This window comes from Bos grunniens, chromosome 29 (assembly GCF_055505025.1).
Source record: "Bos grunniens cultivar Pamir isolate PY7600 chromosome 29, Bosgru_T2T1.0, whole genome shotgun sequence".
In the NCBI taxonomy this organism is placed as follows: domain Eukaryota; kingdom Metazoa; phylum Chordata; class Mammalia; order Artiodactyla; family Bovidae; genus Bos; species Bos grunniens.
This window is the reverse complement of record NC_141193.1, coordinates 13,963,798-13,978,712: the sequence shown is the minus strand read 5'-3', so window position 1 is coordinate 13,978,712 and position 14,915 is coordinate 13,963,798. Positions and strand designations below refer to the sequence as shown.

The following is a 14,915-nucleotide window of genomic DNA, read 5'->3' as shown; positions in this document are numbered from 1 at the left end:
GAGAAGCCTAAAGGGCAACTGTCCTTGGGGTCACAAAGAGTCAGACATGACTGAAGTGACTCAATGATCCAGGGTGGCCACTTGGCTCTGCATCACTTCTCTGTGTGATTTAGCACGCACACATGCCAAAAATATTTCCAAATAAAACGGAAGGATATCTGAGCTTTGTTTACCACTGGGAAGGAGTGGGAATAGAGAAAGAAGATTCAGAGAGCTGACAATTGTCATGGGAATTGACAGGGCCATTCTCTCTACTTTGTGAATTATTGAAATTTTCCAGAATTAAAAAGTCTTTTAGGGATGTCTCTGGTTGTCCAGTGACTAAGACTCCACACTCCCAATGCAGGGTCCCTGGGTTCCATCCCTGGTCAGAGAACTAGATCCCACATGCTGCAACTAGATTCCCCATATTGCAACTAAGACCCAGGGCAGCCAAATTAATTAATAAATACTTTTTAAAAAGACTTTTAAAAAAGTCTTCTGACCTGCACAATTGTCAACATTTTACTTTCCAAAGGAAATTTGCAACTATAAGGAAAGACATGTGGAAGTTGCTAAGAGCTTCACTTGCGTGGGTCTGGGGGATGGGAAGGACTTGACAGCTCATCTGGGCCATGAAGCAGGAGGTGGGGCCAGGACAGAAAATATCCAAAGTCTAACGTTGTAAAGATGTTCCGATCTTCTGGCGCTGTCTCCGTGGGACTGAGGCAGATCCAGAGGGCACAACCTGGCTGGAGCTCAGAGCAGAGGTCCCGGGCCAGGTAAGTGGACCCCACAGTGTAAACAAGGAAAGAGGGTCTCCCATCAGGTTATCTACAAGTGGAGCCTGAGACGAGGATTTGGCATAACTGGCTTATGAGGGAGTAGTCTCAGGAGTTCAAGAAAACTCCAGGGGTTGGTGATGGACAGGGAGGCCTGGCGTGCTGCAGTCCATGGGGTCGCAAAGAGTTGGACATGACTAAGCGACTGAACTGAACTGAAATGAATCTCAGGAGAAGAGCAGGGGGAGAAGGACAGGGCAGGGGAAATAAGCCAAGGACAGAGGTGGTTTCAGCGGATCCCGCTGGTGTCGATTCAGAAGCACAGACTGGGTCTCACCATCAGGCCAGGGGGTAGGCCTTTTCTACCCCATGCCAGCCAGTCTGGCTGCAGGGCTGGGGGAGGGAATGTCTTTGTGTGTGTGATTAAGAATATTTTATATATATATATAAAGATTATATATAAAAGATTCTTAATATTATATACATATATAATTGTTGTTGTTGTCTACTGGCTCAGTTGTGTCTGACTGTTTGCGGCCCCATGTACTAAAGCTCTGTCCATGGGATTCTCCAGGCAAGAACACTGGAGAGGAGGTTGCCATTTCTTCCTCCAGGGGATCTTCCTGACCCAGGAATCAAACCCGAGTCTCTTGTGTCTCCTGCATTGGCAGGCAGGTTCTTTACTACTGAACCACTTGGGAAGCCCCTATACATGTGTGTGTGTGTGTGTGTGTGTGTATGCATATGTATATCTGTATTTACTTTTTTGACTGTGTTGGGTGTTCGTCATGTCATACGGGATTGTTCACTGTGGTGCGTGGACTTTATAGTTGTGGTAGATGAGCTCAGTAGTTAGGGCACATGGACTCCAGACATGCAGCCTTAGTTGCTCCAAAATATGTAGGAACCTAGTTCCCCAACCAAGGACCGAACCTGCATCCCCTGCATTACAAGGTGGATTCTAAACCGCTGGACCACCAGTGGTTTTTAGAAGTGGTTTTAGAAGTCCCTGGAGTGTCACTTAACCTTAAAATTTAAAGGGGGCAGCTGTGAGCCCTTCAGTTCAGTTCAGTCACTCAGTCTTGTCCGACTCTTTGCGACCCCATGAATCACAGCACGCCAGGCCTCCCTGTCTATCACCAACTCCCGGAGTTCACTCAGACTCACGTCCATCGAGTTGGTGATGCCATCCAGCCATCTCATCCTCTGTCGTCCCCTTCTTCTCCTGCCCCCAATCCCTCCCAGCATCAGGGTCTTTTCCAATGAGTCAACTCTTTGCATGAGGTGCCCAAAATATTGGAGTTTCAGCTTCAGCATCAGTCCTTCCAATGAACACCCAGGACTGATCTCCTTTAGGATGGACTGGTTGGATCTCCTTGCAGTCCAAGGGACTCTCAAGAGTCTTATCCAACACCACAGTTCAAAAGCATCAATTCTTCGGCACTCAGCTTTCTTCACAGTCCAACTCTCACATCCATACATGACCACTGGAAAAACCATAGCCTTGACTAGACAGACCTTTGTTGGCAAAGTAATATCTCTGCTTTTCAATATGCTATTAGCAATCAACAATTATGGCAGCTGGAAATGGGCATCCCCATCCCAGTAAAGAGCATCTGGGAAGGAGGGAGAACCAACAGGATCTCTCCCCGGGGAGGAATTTACCACCCGAAGCTGCATCCTGCTGCCAGTCACAGACCACAGGAACTGGGAGGAGACTTGGTCGTTTCCATTCCAATCCCAGAAACTCACACACAGAGACAATGCTGAGGACACAGAGCCCCAGAGAGGGAAGGGAGGTGCCCAGGACCCCTCAGGGCCAGAGCTGGAATCCAGGTGTGACTCCATCTCAGAGTAGAGGCTTCTGTCTCCTGCAGGGATCCTGACTCCTGACAGTGAACCCCTTTGCACCAGCACCTTGTTCTGATGCCCTGGAGGGAGGCTGGCTTTGGTGAATTTGTGGCCAATTTCTAACTGGCATTCACTGAACCCTAATCCTCTGTAAGTGTCCCTGGCCCTCTCATCATCCCCTCGGTCACATGGTGTGTCTCTGCTGTGTCTCTCAACCCTGCTTGTCTCTGCTTAGCATGCATGCAAACACACACACACACACACACACACACCCTAAGAAGCTTGCCTTGTTGCCTAGGCCTCCACAGTATAGGTTTTCACTGCCTGCTTGATCACAGGCTCCCATGGCCAGATCTTACTCACTGCTGCCTGGGTCCCTGTGTTGTTGAGCTGGAGATAAATCTCCGAGCACTAGCTCTATATCCGTGGTGCTCTCCTGCCCTCCCCATATCCTACTCCCCAACCCGCAGAGCCCAGAGCTCTCATGCTGTCTCCCGCCACGATCACCCCTCCTGATGATGAGACCAGGGTGTCTCAGATCTTAACAGAGAACCAGTCAGGACAAAGTGGAGCCCGATGGCAGTATTCTAGGCACACAGTAGGCAGAGGTGATGCTGGCCAGCGTCAGGCCCTTCAAGTTACACATGTTACCCTGCTTAGCCCTCACAGCCCCACCCCACCCCCACCCCCAGGTTAGGCACCAGCTCTCCTTACATTACAGGTGAGGAACCTAAGATGTTGAAATGTTATCATCTCATTTGACCTGCCCAAGGTCAAAGTTCATGGGAACAGAGCCAGGATCCGGCCCAGGTTTGTCTAGCGCTCATGATCTGGACCTGGAGAAGGCAATGGCAACCCACTCCAGTACTCTTGCCTGGAAAATCCCATGGACGGAGAAACCTGGTAGGCTGCAGTCCATGGGGTCGCTAAGAGTTGGACACGACTGAGCGACTTCACTTTCACTTTTCACTTTCATGCATTGGAGAAGGAAATGGCAACTCACTCCAGTATTCTTGCCTGGAGAATCCCAGGGACAGGGGAGCCTGGTGGGCTCCTGTCTTTGGGGTTGCACACAGTTGGACATGACTGAAGCGACTTAGCAGCAGCAGCAGCATGATCTGGACCATTCTTCGGGAAGACGGTGGTGCTGGAGGGTCCTGCCTCCCACTGTCCTTGCCTGCCCTGCCCCTGGGAGCTGAAGGTACAAAGGAGATACATTTGGGCCCTGGTTGGTTCCCTGGGGTGTCAGGCTGGCTGGACCTGGGAGTCCTAAGCCGGCTGAGGGGACTGGAGAGGGGCCAAGGCTAAATATGTCCCTCCCACTTCCCACGACAGTCTCCAGCCATCTCCCCTCCCAGCCACCTCCACCCCAGAGCAGCCTATGCCAGGTTCTGGCAGTGCAGTGGACAGGACAACAGGGCACCTCTCTCCTGAGGACCCAGAGTCCACATCCTTCTTAGAGAGCAGGATCTCAGCTTCACAGACAAGAGACTTTGGTTATCTACACCTGCCCTTTGCACCTCTCTCCCCTCCTGCTGTTTAAAGTTCCTTCGGCCTCATGAAAAAATTACTGAGTTGGAAGTGACCCTAGAGACCACAGTCCAATCCCTGCCTCCACCATGATATGCACATGAGAAAATCAAAAAGAGGGCAAGTGTAAGTGTTAGTCACTCAGTCACGTCCAACTCTTTGCAACCCTGTGGACTATAACCTACCAGGCTCCTCTGTCCATGGAATTCTCCAGACAAAAATAGTGGATTGGGTGGCCATTTCCTTCTCCAGGGATCGAACCTGGTTCTCCCACATTGCATGTAGATTCTTTACCATCTGAGCCACAAAGAAGACCAGAATTTAAAGTTTATAAGTTTAGGGCCACTTGCCCATAAATATTCCCCACAGAGTACCAAGTGTGTAAAATCATTGGACTGTGAGAAAAAAAATTCATTTATCATGGCCTTTTAAGTTTGGGAAATGCCCTAAATATTACAGTAAAGTTATTCCATTGCAGGAATTCTCAGAGCCTTTAACATGCTAAAGAGGAGAATGAAGATAGATATCCAGGATTTCCCAAACTTATTTCATCATGGAACCCTTTTGCTACTGATCCATTAGGACCAGTGTTCCATGGAACATACTTTGAGAAAGGTTACTCTGGATTCCCAAAAAATGAAAGCCAAGTAGAAGCACCCTTCCAGTGATGGGACACTCACTATTTCCCTGGACAACCTGTCTCATCCAAGATGCCTCCACCAAGAAGTCTTCCTTCTCTTGTGCTTCCCAGTGGTGCCGAGGCTCAGGTCTAGGTTCTGTGTGTCCAGGTCCAGGGGAGAAATCTGGTTACAGTCAGTGGATGATGATACTGGCCTCTGCCACCAACCACACCCCTGGGTCCAGCTCACTGTGCCAGAGGGGCTCTGGGGACTTATCTAGGGGTGGATTCCCTTGCAGAGCTGGCCCAGGTCCCAGAACAGAGTCATGCCACCACATGTCTCTGGGCTCTGCTTCTGGAGCCCAGCCAGGAGTGGGGCTCAGCCTCCTCAACCATCCCCACTAAACCAGGGGTTGTCACCACAGGCCGGTGGAGATACTGCTCACACATCCCAGCAGCCTGGGCACAGAGTGCTGGAGTCGGACCAATACACACAGTCCTAATCCCAGGCACTTCCTTGCTTGTGTGACTTTGGCCAAAGCACTTGACCTCTCTAAACCTCCTTCCTTTTCTATGGAATAGAGTTAATCAGCTTCCTGAGAATCGAGGGAGGTCAGCATGCAAAAATGCCTTCCCGCATGGTGCCTACATGGAGCCGGTGCTCACCAACCCTGGGGCCCCATCCGGCCCTTTGGCTCTGAAGGACTTGAAGTCCAGGATCTAGTCACCTGGGCTACTTGAGCCTCCCAGCTTCTTTCCCTCTTCCTGCATCCCTACCTCCTTGATACGAAAACAGCAAAATGTGGATGCCCAAGCAGGATCTCCTGAATTCACACAGAATTAATAACAAGAGGAATGTGACCTCCCCCCCTTATTTTTTAACTAGAAAGAATGGGAACAACCCAAACCCAGCTCCCCCCACCAACTCGTTTCTCACTGAGTCACGAGGAAGCCCCCAGGCCCTCTATTGCCCCACAGTAGAGTCATCCAGCCCCTCAGCAAGTGGCACTTTCAGCCTCCTGCAAAGTTTTCCCCTAACCCCTTTCTCATGCCTGTTAAAACATCCAGAGCGTCCATTTTTATTCATTAAGACAACTGTGCGTAAAAGATGGAGGCCCCCAAGCTCTGGAGCCAGTCTGCCGAGCTCTGAGTCCAGTCATTCACTGGCTGTGTGACCTTCGTCAGGCAACTTAACCTCTCTGAGCCCTATCTGCAAAATGGAAGGAGGAACAACCCATAGGGTTGAGATGAGGATACAATCAGGTAATGTATATAAAATGCTCATCCTGGTGCTTGCAACAGAAAAAACTCTAGTAAATGTTGATTTATTGTCATTGCTAAATGGCTTCCTGGCTCCCTGCTGGCTCCTTGTAAGCCCTCAGCAGAAATTTCCTTCCCTTCCATTCCCTAATGCCCCACACGCAAGAGCCACCACCATCACCTCAGGTGGTAGGACAATTATTTGGTTCCCATCTGCCTTGTTTTGGCTCATCCTAATCCAATGGAAATTAAAAGACGCTTGCTCCTTGGAAGAAAAGTTATGACCAATCTAGATAGCATATTAAAAAGCAGAGGCATTACTTTGCTAACAAAGGTCCATCTAGTCAAAGCTATGGTTTTTCCAGTAGTCATGTATGGATGTGAGAGTTGGACTATAAAGAAAGCTGAGCACCGAAGAACTTATGCTTAAGATTCTTGAGAGTCCCATGGACTGCAAGGAGATCAAAACAGTCTATCCTAAAGGAAATCAGTCCTGAATATTCATTGGAAGGACTGATGCTGAAGCTGAAACTCCAATACTCTGACCACCTGATGCAAAGAGCCAACTCATTGGGAAAGACCCAGATGCTGGGAAAGATTGAAGGCAGGAGGAAAAGGGGACGACAGAAGATGAGATGGTTGGATGGCATCACCAACTAGATGGTCATGAGTTTGAGTAAGCTCCAGGAGTTGGTGAAGGACAGGGAAGCCTGGCGTGCTGCAGTCCATGGGGTCACAAAGAGTTGGACATGACTGAGCAACTGAACTGAACTGAACTGAAGCCAATGGATGGGGGGGTCTGGTTACAAAGATATCCCCACTTGCCCAAGCCTCCTGCACCCTGGGCTCTTGGCCAAACTGCAGTAATCCAGTTTGGGTGGGGGTCAATCTGTCTTGCAATGATGGGGAAGTGTGTCTGGTCCTCGTCTTTCTGCCCTAGAAGGGGCAGAGGCTGTGAGTCAGCTTCTCCCCATTCCTGGACCCAGTGGATTCCAGGTCAAAGCAAGTTCAGGCCAGCTGCTGTTCTGGAAAGTCCTGATCCAGAGGGCAGACGGGACAGGCACCCAGGCACAAGCCCAAGAAATTAGACAGTTTTGACCTAGCCTTTCTCCTTGGCCAGCAGCCAGGTCCTCGGCTGGAGTCATGGCAGCAGCAGCCAATGGAGCATCCACAGTTACTGCCAGGTCGGAAGCTGAAGGACACCCATCAGAGAAGGCCCTCAGCCCTACCCCGCCTGGCCTGACAGATCTACCTCAGAAGGTGACCCAGCCTGACCTCCCACCTCCAAACTGGCACCAGGAGAAGCCCAGGAAGAGTAGCCGCGTTCTCAAGGAGCTGGGCGTGAGTGTCCATTTCCTGCAATGCAGTGCTGGGGTGGGGGGAGGGAATGGAGTAGAGGGGGCACATGGTGCTGGGGTGGGGGTGGTAATGCAAGGAGACCTGAGGATGGAGGGGGATTGAGACAGTGCTTAACCTTCATTCTAAGATTTAAAATTCCACGGAGGGATGGGAGAGGCAGTCTACATCCACACGACACTGGCTCAGTGTGGCTCATAGAAGCCTCAGTAGAAGAAACTTCTTCTCCTTCCCCTCTCTTTCCCATCCCCCACACCTTAGCCCCCAGAGACACTGCCATGGCCACAGGTGGTAGGACAGGTACGTGACTCCCACCTGCCTTCCCGAGAAGCGGTCCTTCCTTGCAGGCCCACCAGGATCCTTAGAAGGCAGGAAGTGAGCTCTGTGCAGCTCGCTGGTCCAGGAGCTCAACGACCTCCACTGGGGCCAGTTCCCTGACAGCGGCTCTCTGTCCCCTGCCCCTGTCTCGCCCAGGCCGTCCATGTGGTCATCGCTCTGGTGTACTTGTTCATTGGAGGTTACCTGGTGGCTGCTGTCCAGAACCTTCACCTGGTGGTCCAGAAGTGTTGGTATCCATTCTGGGGGGCTGCCTCTGTGAGTAGATGTCAAAATATGGGCCGGCTTTGGGGATGCACAGGCAGGCCCAGAGGACCTGGCTTTTGGGAGGGGGTGCAGGGTTGGGGGCAGTGAATGAATAGCAGCGAGGCCGCCTCGGACCCTGCACAGCCTCCACGCTCCACGTCCACTCTCTCAGTCACACTGGAAGCAGCTTCTTCCCAGGGGCTCCTGCGGGCCTGCAGCCCAAGAGAGCAGCCCCCAGGCTCTCAGTGTGCATGCTTGCTGAGTTGCTTCAGTCATGTCTGACTCTTTGCTATCCCGTGGACTGTAGTCTGCCAGGCTCCTCTGTCCATGGGATTCTCCAGGCAAGAATACTGGAGTGGGTTGCCATTTCCTCCTCCAAGGGGTCTTCGTGACCCAGGGATTGAACCCAGGTCTCCTGCATTGCAGGTGGATGCTTTAATGCTGAGTCACCAGGGAAGATCTTGGCACCCTCCTCTAATTACCAAGTTTATCCAGCACATAGGAGGGTGAATGTGAGCTGGGGCAGCTGCACCTTCCCCAGGCTTCCTCGGAGGCCGTTGGATCTGGCCACACATCCCTGGTGCCCAGAGTCTCTGTCAGGGCCAGTCTGCAGGGCACAAGGCTGTTGGCCAGGGTGGGAGGAGAGAGGAAACCACTGCCCACAGCTTCCCTGGAGAATCCCCAGGCATCCTCTTCCATCCCGGGTCCAGTGGAGTCCTGCTTCCACACCTAGTACCAGCTCCCAGACACCCTCCTAGACACGTGTCCTGGCCCCTCGCCTGCTGCCACTTCAGTCCTCTGACCCCACAGCTCCCACCTGAGCTTTCTGTGCACAGCAGAGAAACTACTGTCCCTACATGAGTGTCTACCCATCCCTGTGCTCCCAGTGATGGGTGCATAGTAGGCACTCAGCACACATATGAAAGAATAATCTCAGAAAAATACCAGAGACCCTGGAACCAAGAGCTAATATCCTCCAAACTGTAGGATCCAGGAAGGGAGCGAGGCTTGGAGTGGAAGCCATAGTTCAGTTGCTTGCAGAGGGGTGGTCTGGGCTGCTACACTAGGAAAGCAGGAGAGAAGAGTAGCCTGGCTGGAGTGGGCCTGGGATGGACCATGTGGGGGCAGGTGAGCTCCCCTTGTTGGAGGAATGATGTTCCCTATCCCACCAGCCCCTACAGGTTGTCTTTTTTTAAGATCATAGTGGGAAGGGAATTTGTGGGTTTCAAGGAACCCCAGCCTCTCCCTTAAGACTGTTTCAAATCTGTTCCACAGTTCCTCATTTCCGGGATCTTGGCAATAACAATGGAGTCGTTTCAGAAAAATTATCTGGTAAGTTGGAGGGTTAAGACTATTCTCTCCCATTCCAAGGCTGGGCTAATGTCACAAAGGGCATCGTGTGTAGTAGGGATTCCAGAGGCAGTTCGCCAGGATTTGCCAGAAGTGGGTACAGAGGGTCCAAGCAGAAAAGCCCCTGTCGCGGAGGTCTGTCTCTCACCCCGACTCCCTGCCGTTTTCTCCACCTGCTGCCCTTCCTCCACCCCAGCTCTGGCCACCGTCCCATCAGGCCAGGCCTGGAGGTGTCAGCCAGCCTGTTCACCCAGCAGCCTGGGTGACTATTCTGGCAATCACCCCTTGGCTCCCCTGTGCCCTCAGCTTACCTCCCATGTCAGCAAGTCTGTGAGTCCCGAAGGCCAGGTCACAGCTGGGAGTCCACCAACCTCTCACCTCTAAGGCCCAGCCAGACACAACTGTTTCTTGCCTGCTCTGCGCTATTTTCTGCCAGAGTGCCTTACCCTCTCCCCACTGGGCATTCTCTCCTGGCTTTGACTTTCCTTCTGATCATTCTTCAAGGGTCAGCTTACATGTCTCCTCTTCCAGGTAGTCTTCCCTGATCTGCCATGGCTGGCTTCTGTGTCCCCACAGCTCCTTAGACCTCCTGTCTCCCTCTCCGATGCACTAAGCTTGGGCAGCAGGTGTCTGAGCATCTTTCTAGCCTGGGGTGGCTGAGGGAAGCAGAGTGGGCACCCTCATAAGCCTGGGTGGATGGAGGTTGATAGGGGATGGAAGGACCATCCCACCAATCCTGTGTCATGGCCTCAGCCCACCCTCTACCCTCAAGCCCTGGCTGGGTCCACACTCATGGCCCCCCAGCCTGGGCTGGGCGGTGGCTGCCCTCTGCCCTCTCAGGGATCACATCAGAAGGGTATAGTGCCATTTACCTAGAGCAGAGGCAGGAGATGCTTGGCAAAGCCCTGGCTCTTCCTCCTGGGCTGGGCCCCTTGCAGAACCAAAAGCATCCCCACTTCCTACACCTGAGCCTAGGGAAATACCTACTGCAGAGAAGTCCATTCTAGCACAAGGGCTTGGAGGAGCCTTATGTTCATACTCTTTCCCTGTTACAGGAGTTTGCACTTGGCAAGAGGCTCATGGAATAATGCACAATTAACCCAAGATAAGGATGAACAGAGGCATTTCAGGGGCCATGGTGGGTGGGGGAGGAGGCAGACCTAGATGACAGAGGATAGGGGACCTTTGGGACTCGTCCTGTCCTTTCCTGTGGAGGAGGGGGGCATTTGGATGCCTGAGAAAGTGAAAGTGAAAGTCGATCATTGGACATGTCATGTCCAATTCTTGGTGACCCCGTGGACTATACAGTCCAAGGAATTCTCCGGGCCAGAATACTGGAGAAGGTAGCTGTTCCCTTTTCTAGGGGATCTTCCCAACCCAGGGATAGAACCCAGGTCTCCGGCATTGCAAGCATCATCAGTTGGCATATCTGATGCCAAGATGACTGGAGACAGCTTTGAGAGGGAGATGGTGGTGGGAACACCCTTCTTTGTTACAAAACCTAGGGACCCAGCGGCAGTCCTTTGCCTCTCGTGATCCCATCCAATAGAACAGTGGTCCCCAATCCTTTTTTCCACAGACTGGGGGCGGGGCGGGGAGGTTTTGCAATGATTCAGAAACATTACATTTATCGCACACTTTATTGCTATGACTATGTCAGCTCTACCTCAGATCATCAGGCATTAGAACCCAGAGCTTGGGGACACCACCATAGAAGATGAGGGCTGGTAGGGGCCTCCTTGGTGGTCGGCTGGCTCAGAAAGCCATGGTGGTGTGAGGAGCCTCGGGCCCAGAGATGGGCAGCGTTTTCCTGAGATCCCAGGGTGAGCTACTGACTGGCCAGGGAAGAGGACTTATATCCCGTCTGTAGCCTTTGGACAATGATTGTTATTTCTTCTTTGCTTATAGAAGATGTGCCTGGTAGCAAACTCCATCAGCTTCCTCTGTGTGCTGGCTGGCCTCTTTGTCATTGCCAAGGACCTCTTTCTGGAGACTCCGTTTGAGTTCCCCATCTGGAAACCGTACCCCAATGATACTGTGAGTGCCCGGCCCCCAAGGGTCCTCTGACTTGGGCTTGGCTCAGAGGAAGTTTCTAGCTCTCAGAAAACCTCATCTGGAGCCCAGCATGGGTGGCCAGCCCATCCCCTCACCCCAAGGTACAGAGATGATATTGGCCTTCTTGCTGGTCGGCATCAAGGAGCTGGACAGGGCCTGGACTCATGGCTCCCATTTTAATCACTGAGGAAACTGAAGCCCAGAGAGGAAGAGGGGCCTGCCTGAGGTCAAGTAGCAAGTTGGCAGCAAAGTCAGGACCATAATCTAGGACTGCTGATTCCTTGTTCAAGGCTCTATAAATAGCGTAGCCCCAGTGACCCCAATAACTGTGAACCTCACAGCAGCCTTGCAGAGCTGGCCGAGTTCACTTTGTTACCCCCATTTTGTGGAAGTGAACACTGAGGTCCAGAGAAGCTAAACTAGTGGATCAAGATCACACAGCAAGGCAGGGGGGCAGTGAGGACTCAGCGGGGTCTAGACTTCAAGCTCAGTGCTCTTTTAGCCACAGCCTCCCCTGAACCAGGAGGAGGGCATGATGACCCATCGCAGTATTCTTGCCTGGAGAATCCCATGGACAGAGGAGCCTGGTGGGCTACAGTCCACGGGGTTGCAAAGAGTCAGACACGATTGAAGCAACTTAGCACGCACGCACGCACTCCTGAAGCAGAAGGTGGGCCAGCTGTTCCATGTGGGTGGCTGCTGTCCTCAAGGTCAGTTTCCAAGTGTTCTGACCATGGTGGTTCACTATTCCTTATCGCCCTCCACCATGCTCACACAGGTTAAGCACACACGTGGACACGTGTGCACAGACACACACACGCACACATTCCCTACCAGATGCTCATGGCCCCAAGAGATATCCCAGCTGTATGGTGATCCTCAATCCAGTTCTTCCCCTCCCCTGCTGTAAGTGATGCTGCTTCTCCCTGAGCTTAGATATCCCCATCTAAGTGGGATTGGATGAGACGATGCTGAAGACCACCTGCCATTCTACCAGGGGCCCATGAGAAAACCCCAGTCCTCAAACACTATGCACCAAGGATCCATGGGTGCCTGGTACTGGGCATAGAGCAGAGCCACACCCTGCCTACTGGGCACACCTGGGAGCTGAAATCCCACTGTCCTTGCTGGCAGGTCTGACCGCTGCCCGTGCCCAGATGATGGGTGCCGACACCCAGCGGAGGCTCACCTGCCTCTCCCTCCCCTCTTTCCCTCACAGGTCCACATCCAGAGGCTAGTGCTGGCTCTGCTCTGTGTCACCTGTGTGGAGGTCTTCCTGCCAGGGCTCATGGCTTTCGTGGCATACAGGGATGCCCGCCTGTCTGCAGAGGTGAGGGCCTCCAGGAGATGGGGAACGAGGCTACAGAGGGCAAAGAGAGGGGAGCATCAGGCAGAGGGGTGTTGCCCAGTAAGCTGGGCCACACACAGAGGCAGCCCACAGTCTAGTAGGGTAGACAAGGCACGGAACGGGGGAGGGCACCAATTCAAGGTGAAAAATGGGGGCCACCGGGGAGGAAAGGCCACGGATGCTCAGACCAGCAGGCCACAGTGCTCCCAGCTCTCAAGCCCTTGGAGAGCTTATGAGGGAGATCCGTGGAGACGGGCGGGATCTGGACCTGCAGGTGGGATGGGAGAGGGACCCGTAGTAGACAGAACAGCAGGGGCAATGGCTCAGAGACCTGCCAGGGAAGGCTAGTGGAGCCATAGTATGTTGTGGGGTGTGGCTGTGGTGGGAGCCAGCAAAGGGGGGATCACAGGGACTGAGCACTTCGGGGATACCAAGTGCCCTCTCTGTTAAGCATGTGAGAGAAACACGACTTGTTTAACATAATCTTGTCAACTGCCCTTTGAAGTGGGCACTGACCTTCCTCGCATTCTACAGATAAATAAACCAAAACTTAGAAAGGCCACGTCACTTTCCAAGGTCAAACACCTGTAAGGAAATCCAGGACTCAGTCTGAGGCATGTTTCACCCAGATCCAAGCCCTCGAGTACTTGTGAAGCTGGCAGAACGGCAGGCTGAGACCAAAAAGATCTAGAAATAAAAGACTAGTCTCTCCCCACCCCAGAAGTGATATCCTAGACTCATTTCTTTGAAGGGAAAAAAAAGTTCACACTATAATCTTAACTGTAGAACACTGTAAAAAAAAAAAAAAGGAAATATATGGTCTAAATTCCCTGAAATTCTGCAAGGTTAACACTTCAATTGTTTTCATGTTAGGGTCATGATGTTCTGAGTTTTTACATAGCACTGACATGACTTTACATTTGAGTTTTACTCACACCAAGTAAATTGTCTCAGTCACCGCCTGGCTGTCTGGCAGGAAGTCTTCTTGTTAAGGCATCAGAGAGCTAGAAGGGGCCTTGTTTGCGTCAGTTTCCCCACCTTCATGGGAACTTGAGGCTCCAACAAATGAGCCATCGGGAAGGGCTTTGTTGATCACCACATGCTCCTCATATTGGAGCATCAGGGACAGCAGCTTCTCTCTTTGGCAGGAGGATGACCTGCCTCTTGTCCCCGACTCACCATTGGAGCTCAAGGAACAGTCGATGATGCCTCCACCATCCTACGAGGACGTCACTCAAGGTGACCAGCAGGACGAGCAGGAGAGGAGGTGAAGAGGCTCTGGGATCCCCACACTGTCCAAATTCACCCCATCTCCCTGACTAATATGAACTGGTTCCAAGGGGCAGTTACCAGGAAGGGGCAAACACTCTCATTGCTAGAAATGTCTGCCCCATGCTGGTAGCCAAGTCAAGGACCCAGTCCAGCCCCTCAGCCCAGAAGGAATCTCCAGGCCCTCACCTGCTGTAACATTTCTGCTGGACCAGAGCACAGCCACGAACTGCCCACCCACCTGGTAAACCCCAAGAGTGGACTTCTGGGCCAGCAGCCCCCGGCACACTCTTCATCAGTCTGTTTCCTCCAGTCAGTGATGGGTGCACCAGGAGCCTGTCCACATGGGGCTGAGGGTGGAGCCAGAGAAGGTCCCTGAGAACCCAGGGAGGCACCGTCTTCCCTCAACTCATCCTACCGAGAGGTCTCTGCAAGAACTTGGGCATCTGAATCCCTGGATTCCGGGGGGTGGGAGTGGGGGGTGGGGGAGGGGTGGGCGGCAGCAGAGGCATTGAGTCAGACAGAAACTGACCAGCTCTTCCCACCAAACAGTCAATGTGTCTCCCTGCCCCTCCCTCTCCCCACCCCAGCTTCAGTGTCTCCATCTGTACCGTAAGGTGGCGGGCGGGTGAGATGATCAGCTGGAAAGCCCTGAGATCAGAGACAAGTTCAGAATCCCAGCTGTGACATCTGAGGTTGTCGTGAAGTTTCAGCCTCAAAATTCTGCACCTACTTGGGCTGAGTGAATGAGGTAGGGGGTAGGAAGAGACCAACCTTTCTCATTTCCCAAATTTCAGTCATCCAGGAACAGTCTTCATGAATTTGCTTTATTGTACTGTATTCTGTTTCTTTAAATTGCCCTTTTTCTCACATACAATAAAGTTGGCCAGGTAATTTGTATCTGCAACAAACAGGAAGTCAGTATCTTTCCATA

General features: G+C 52.3%; 1 protein-coding gene across 1 annotated transcript; it reads left to right on the top strand.

Moving 5' to 3' along the window:
- The first annotated feature begins 6,756 nt into the window (after positions 1-6,756).
- MS4A10 (membrane spanning 4-domains A10) lies at positions 6,757-14,395 on the top strand. Its single transcript, XM_086383093.1, has 6 exons — positions 6,757-7,362; positions 7,852-7,971; positions 9,235-9,291; positions 11,218-11,346; positions 12,584-12,694; positions 13,861-14,395. The coding sequence occupies exons 1-6, from the start codon at positions 7,165-7,167 to the stop codon at positions 13,981-13,983; spliced, it is 738 nt and encodes a 245-aa protein (XP_086239219.1). The 5' UTR covers positions 6,757-7,164; the 3' UTR covers positions 13,984-14,395.
- The last annotated feature ends 520 nt before the right edge of the window (positions 14,396-14,915 follow it).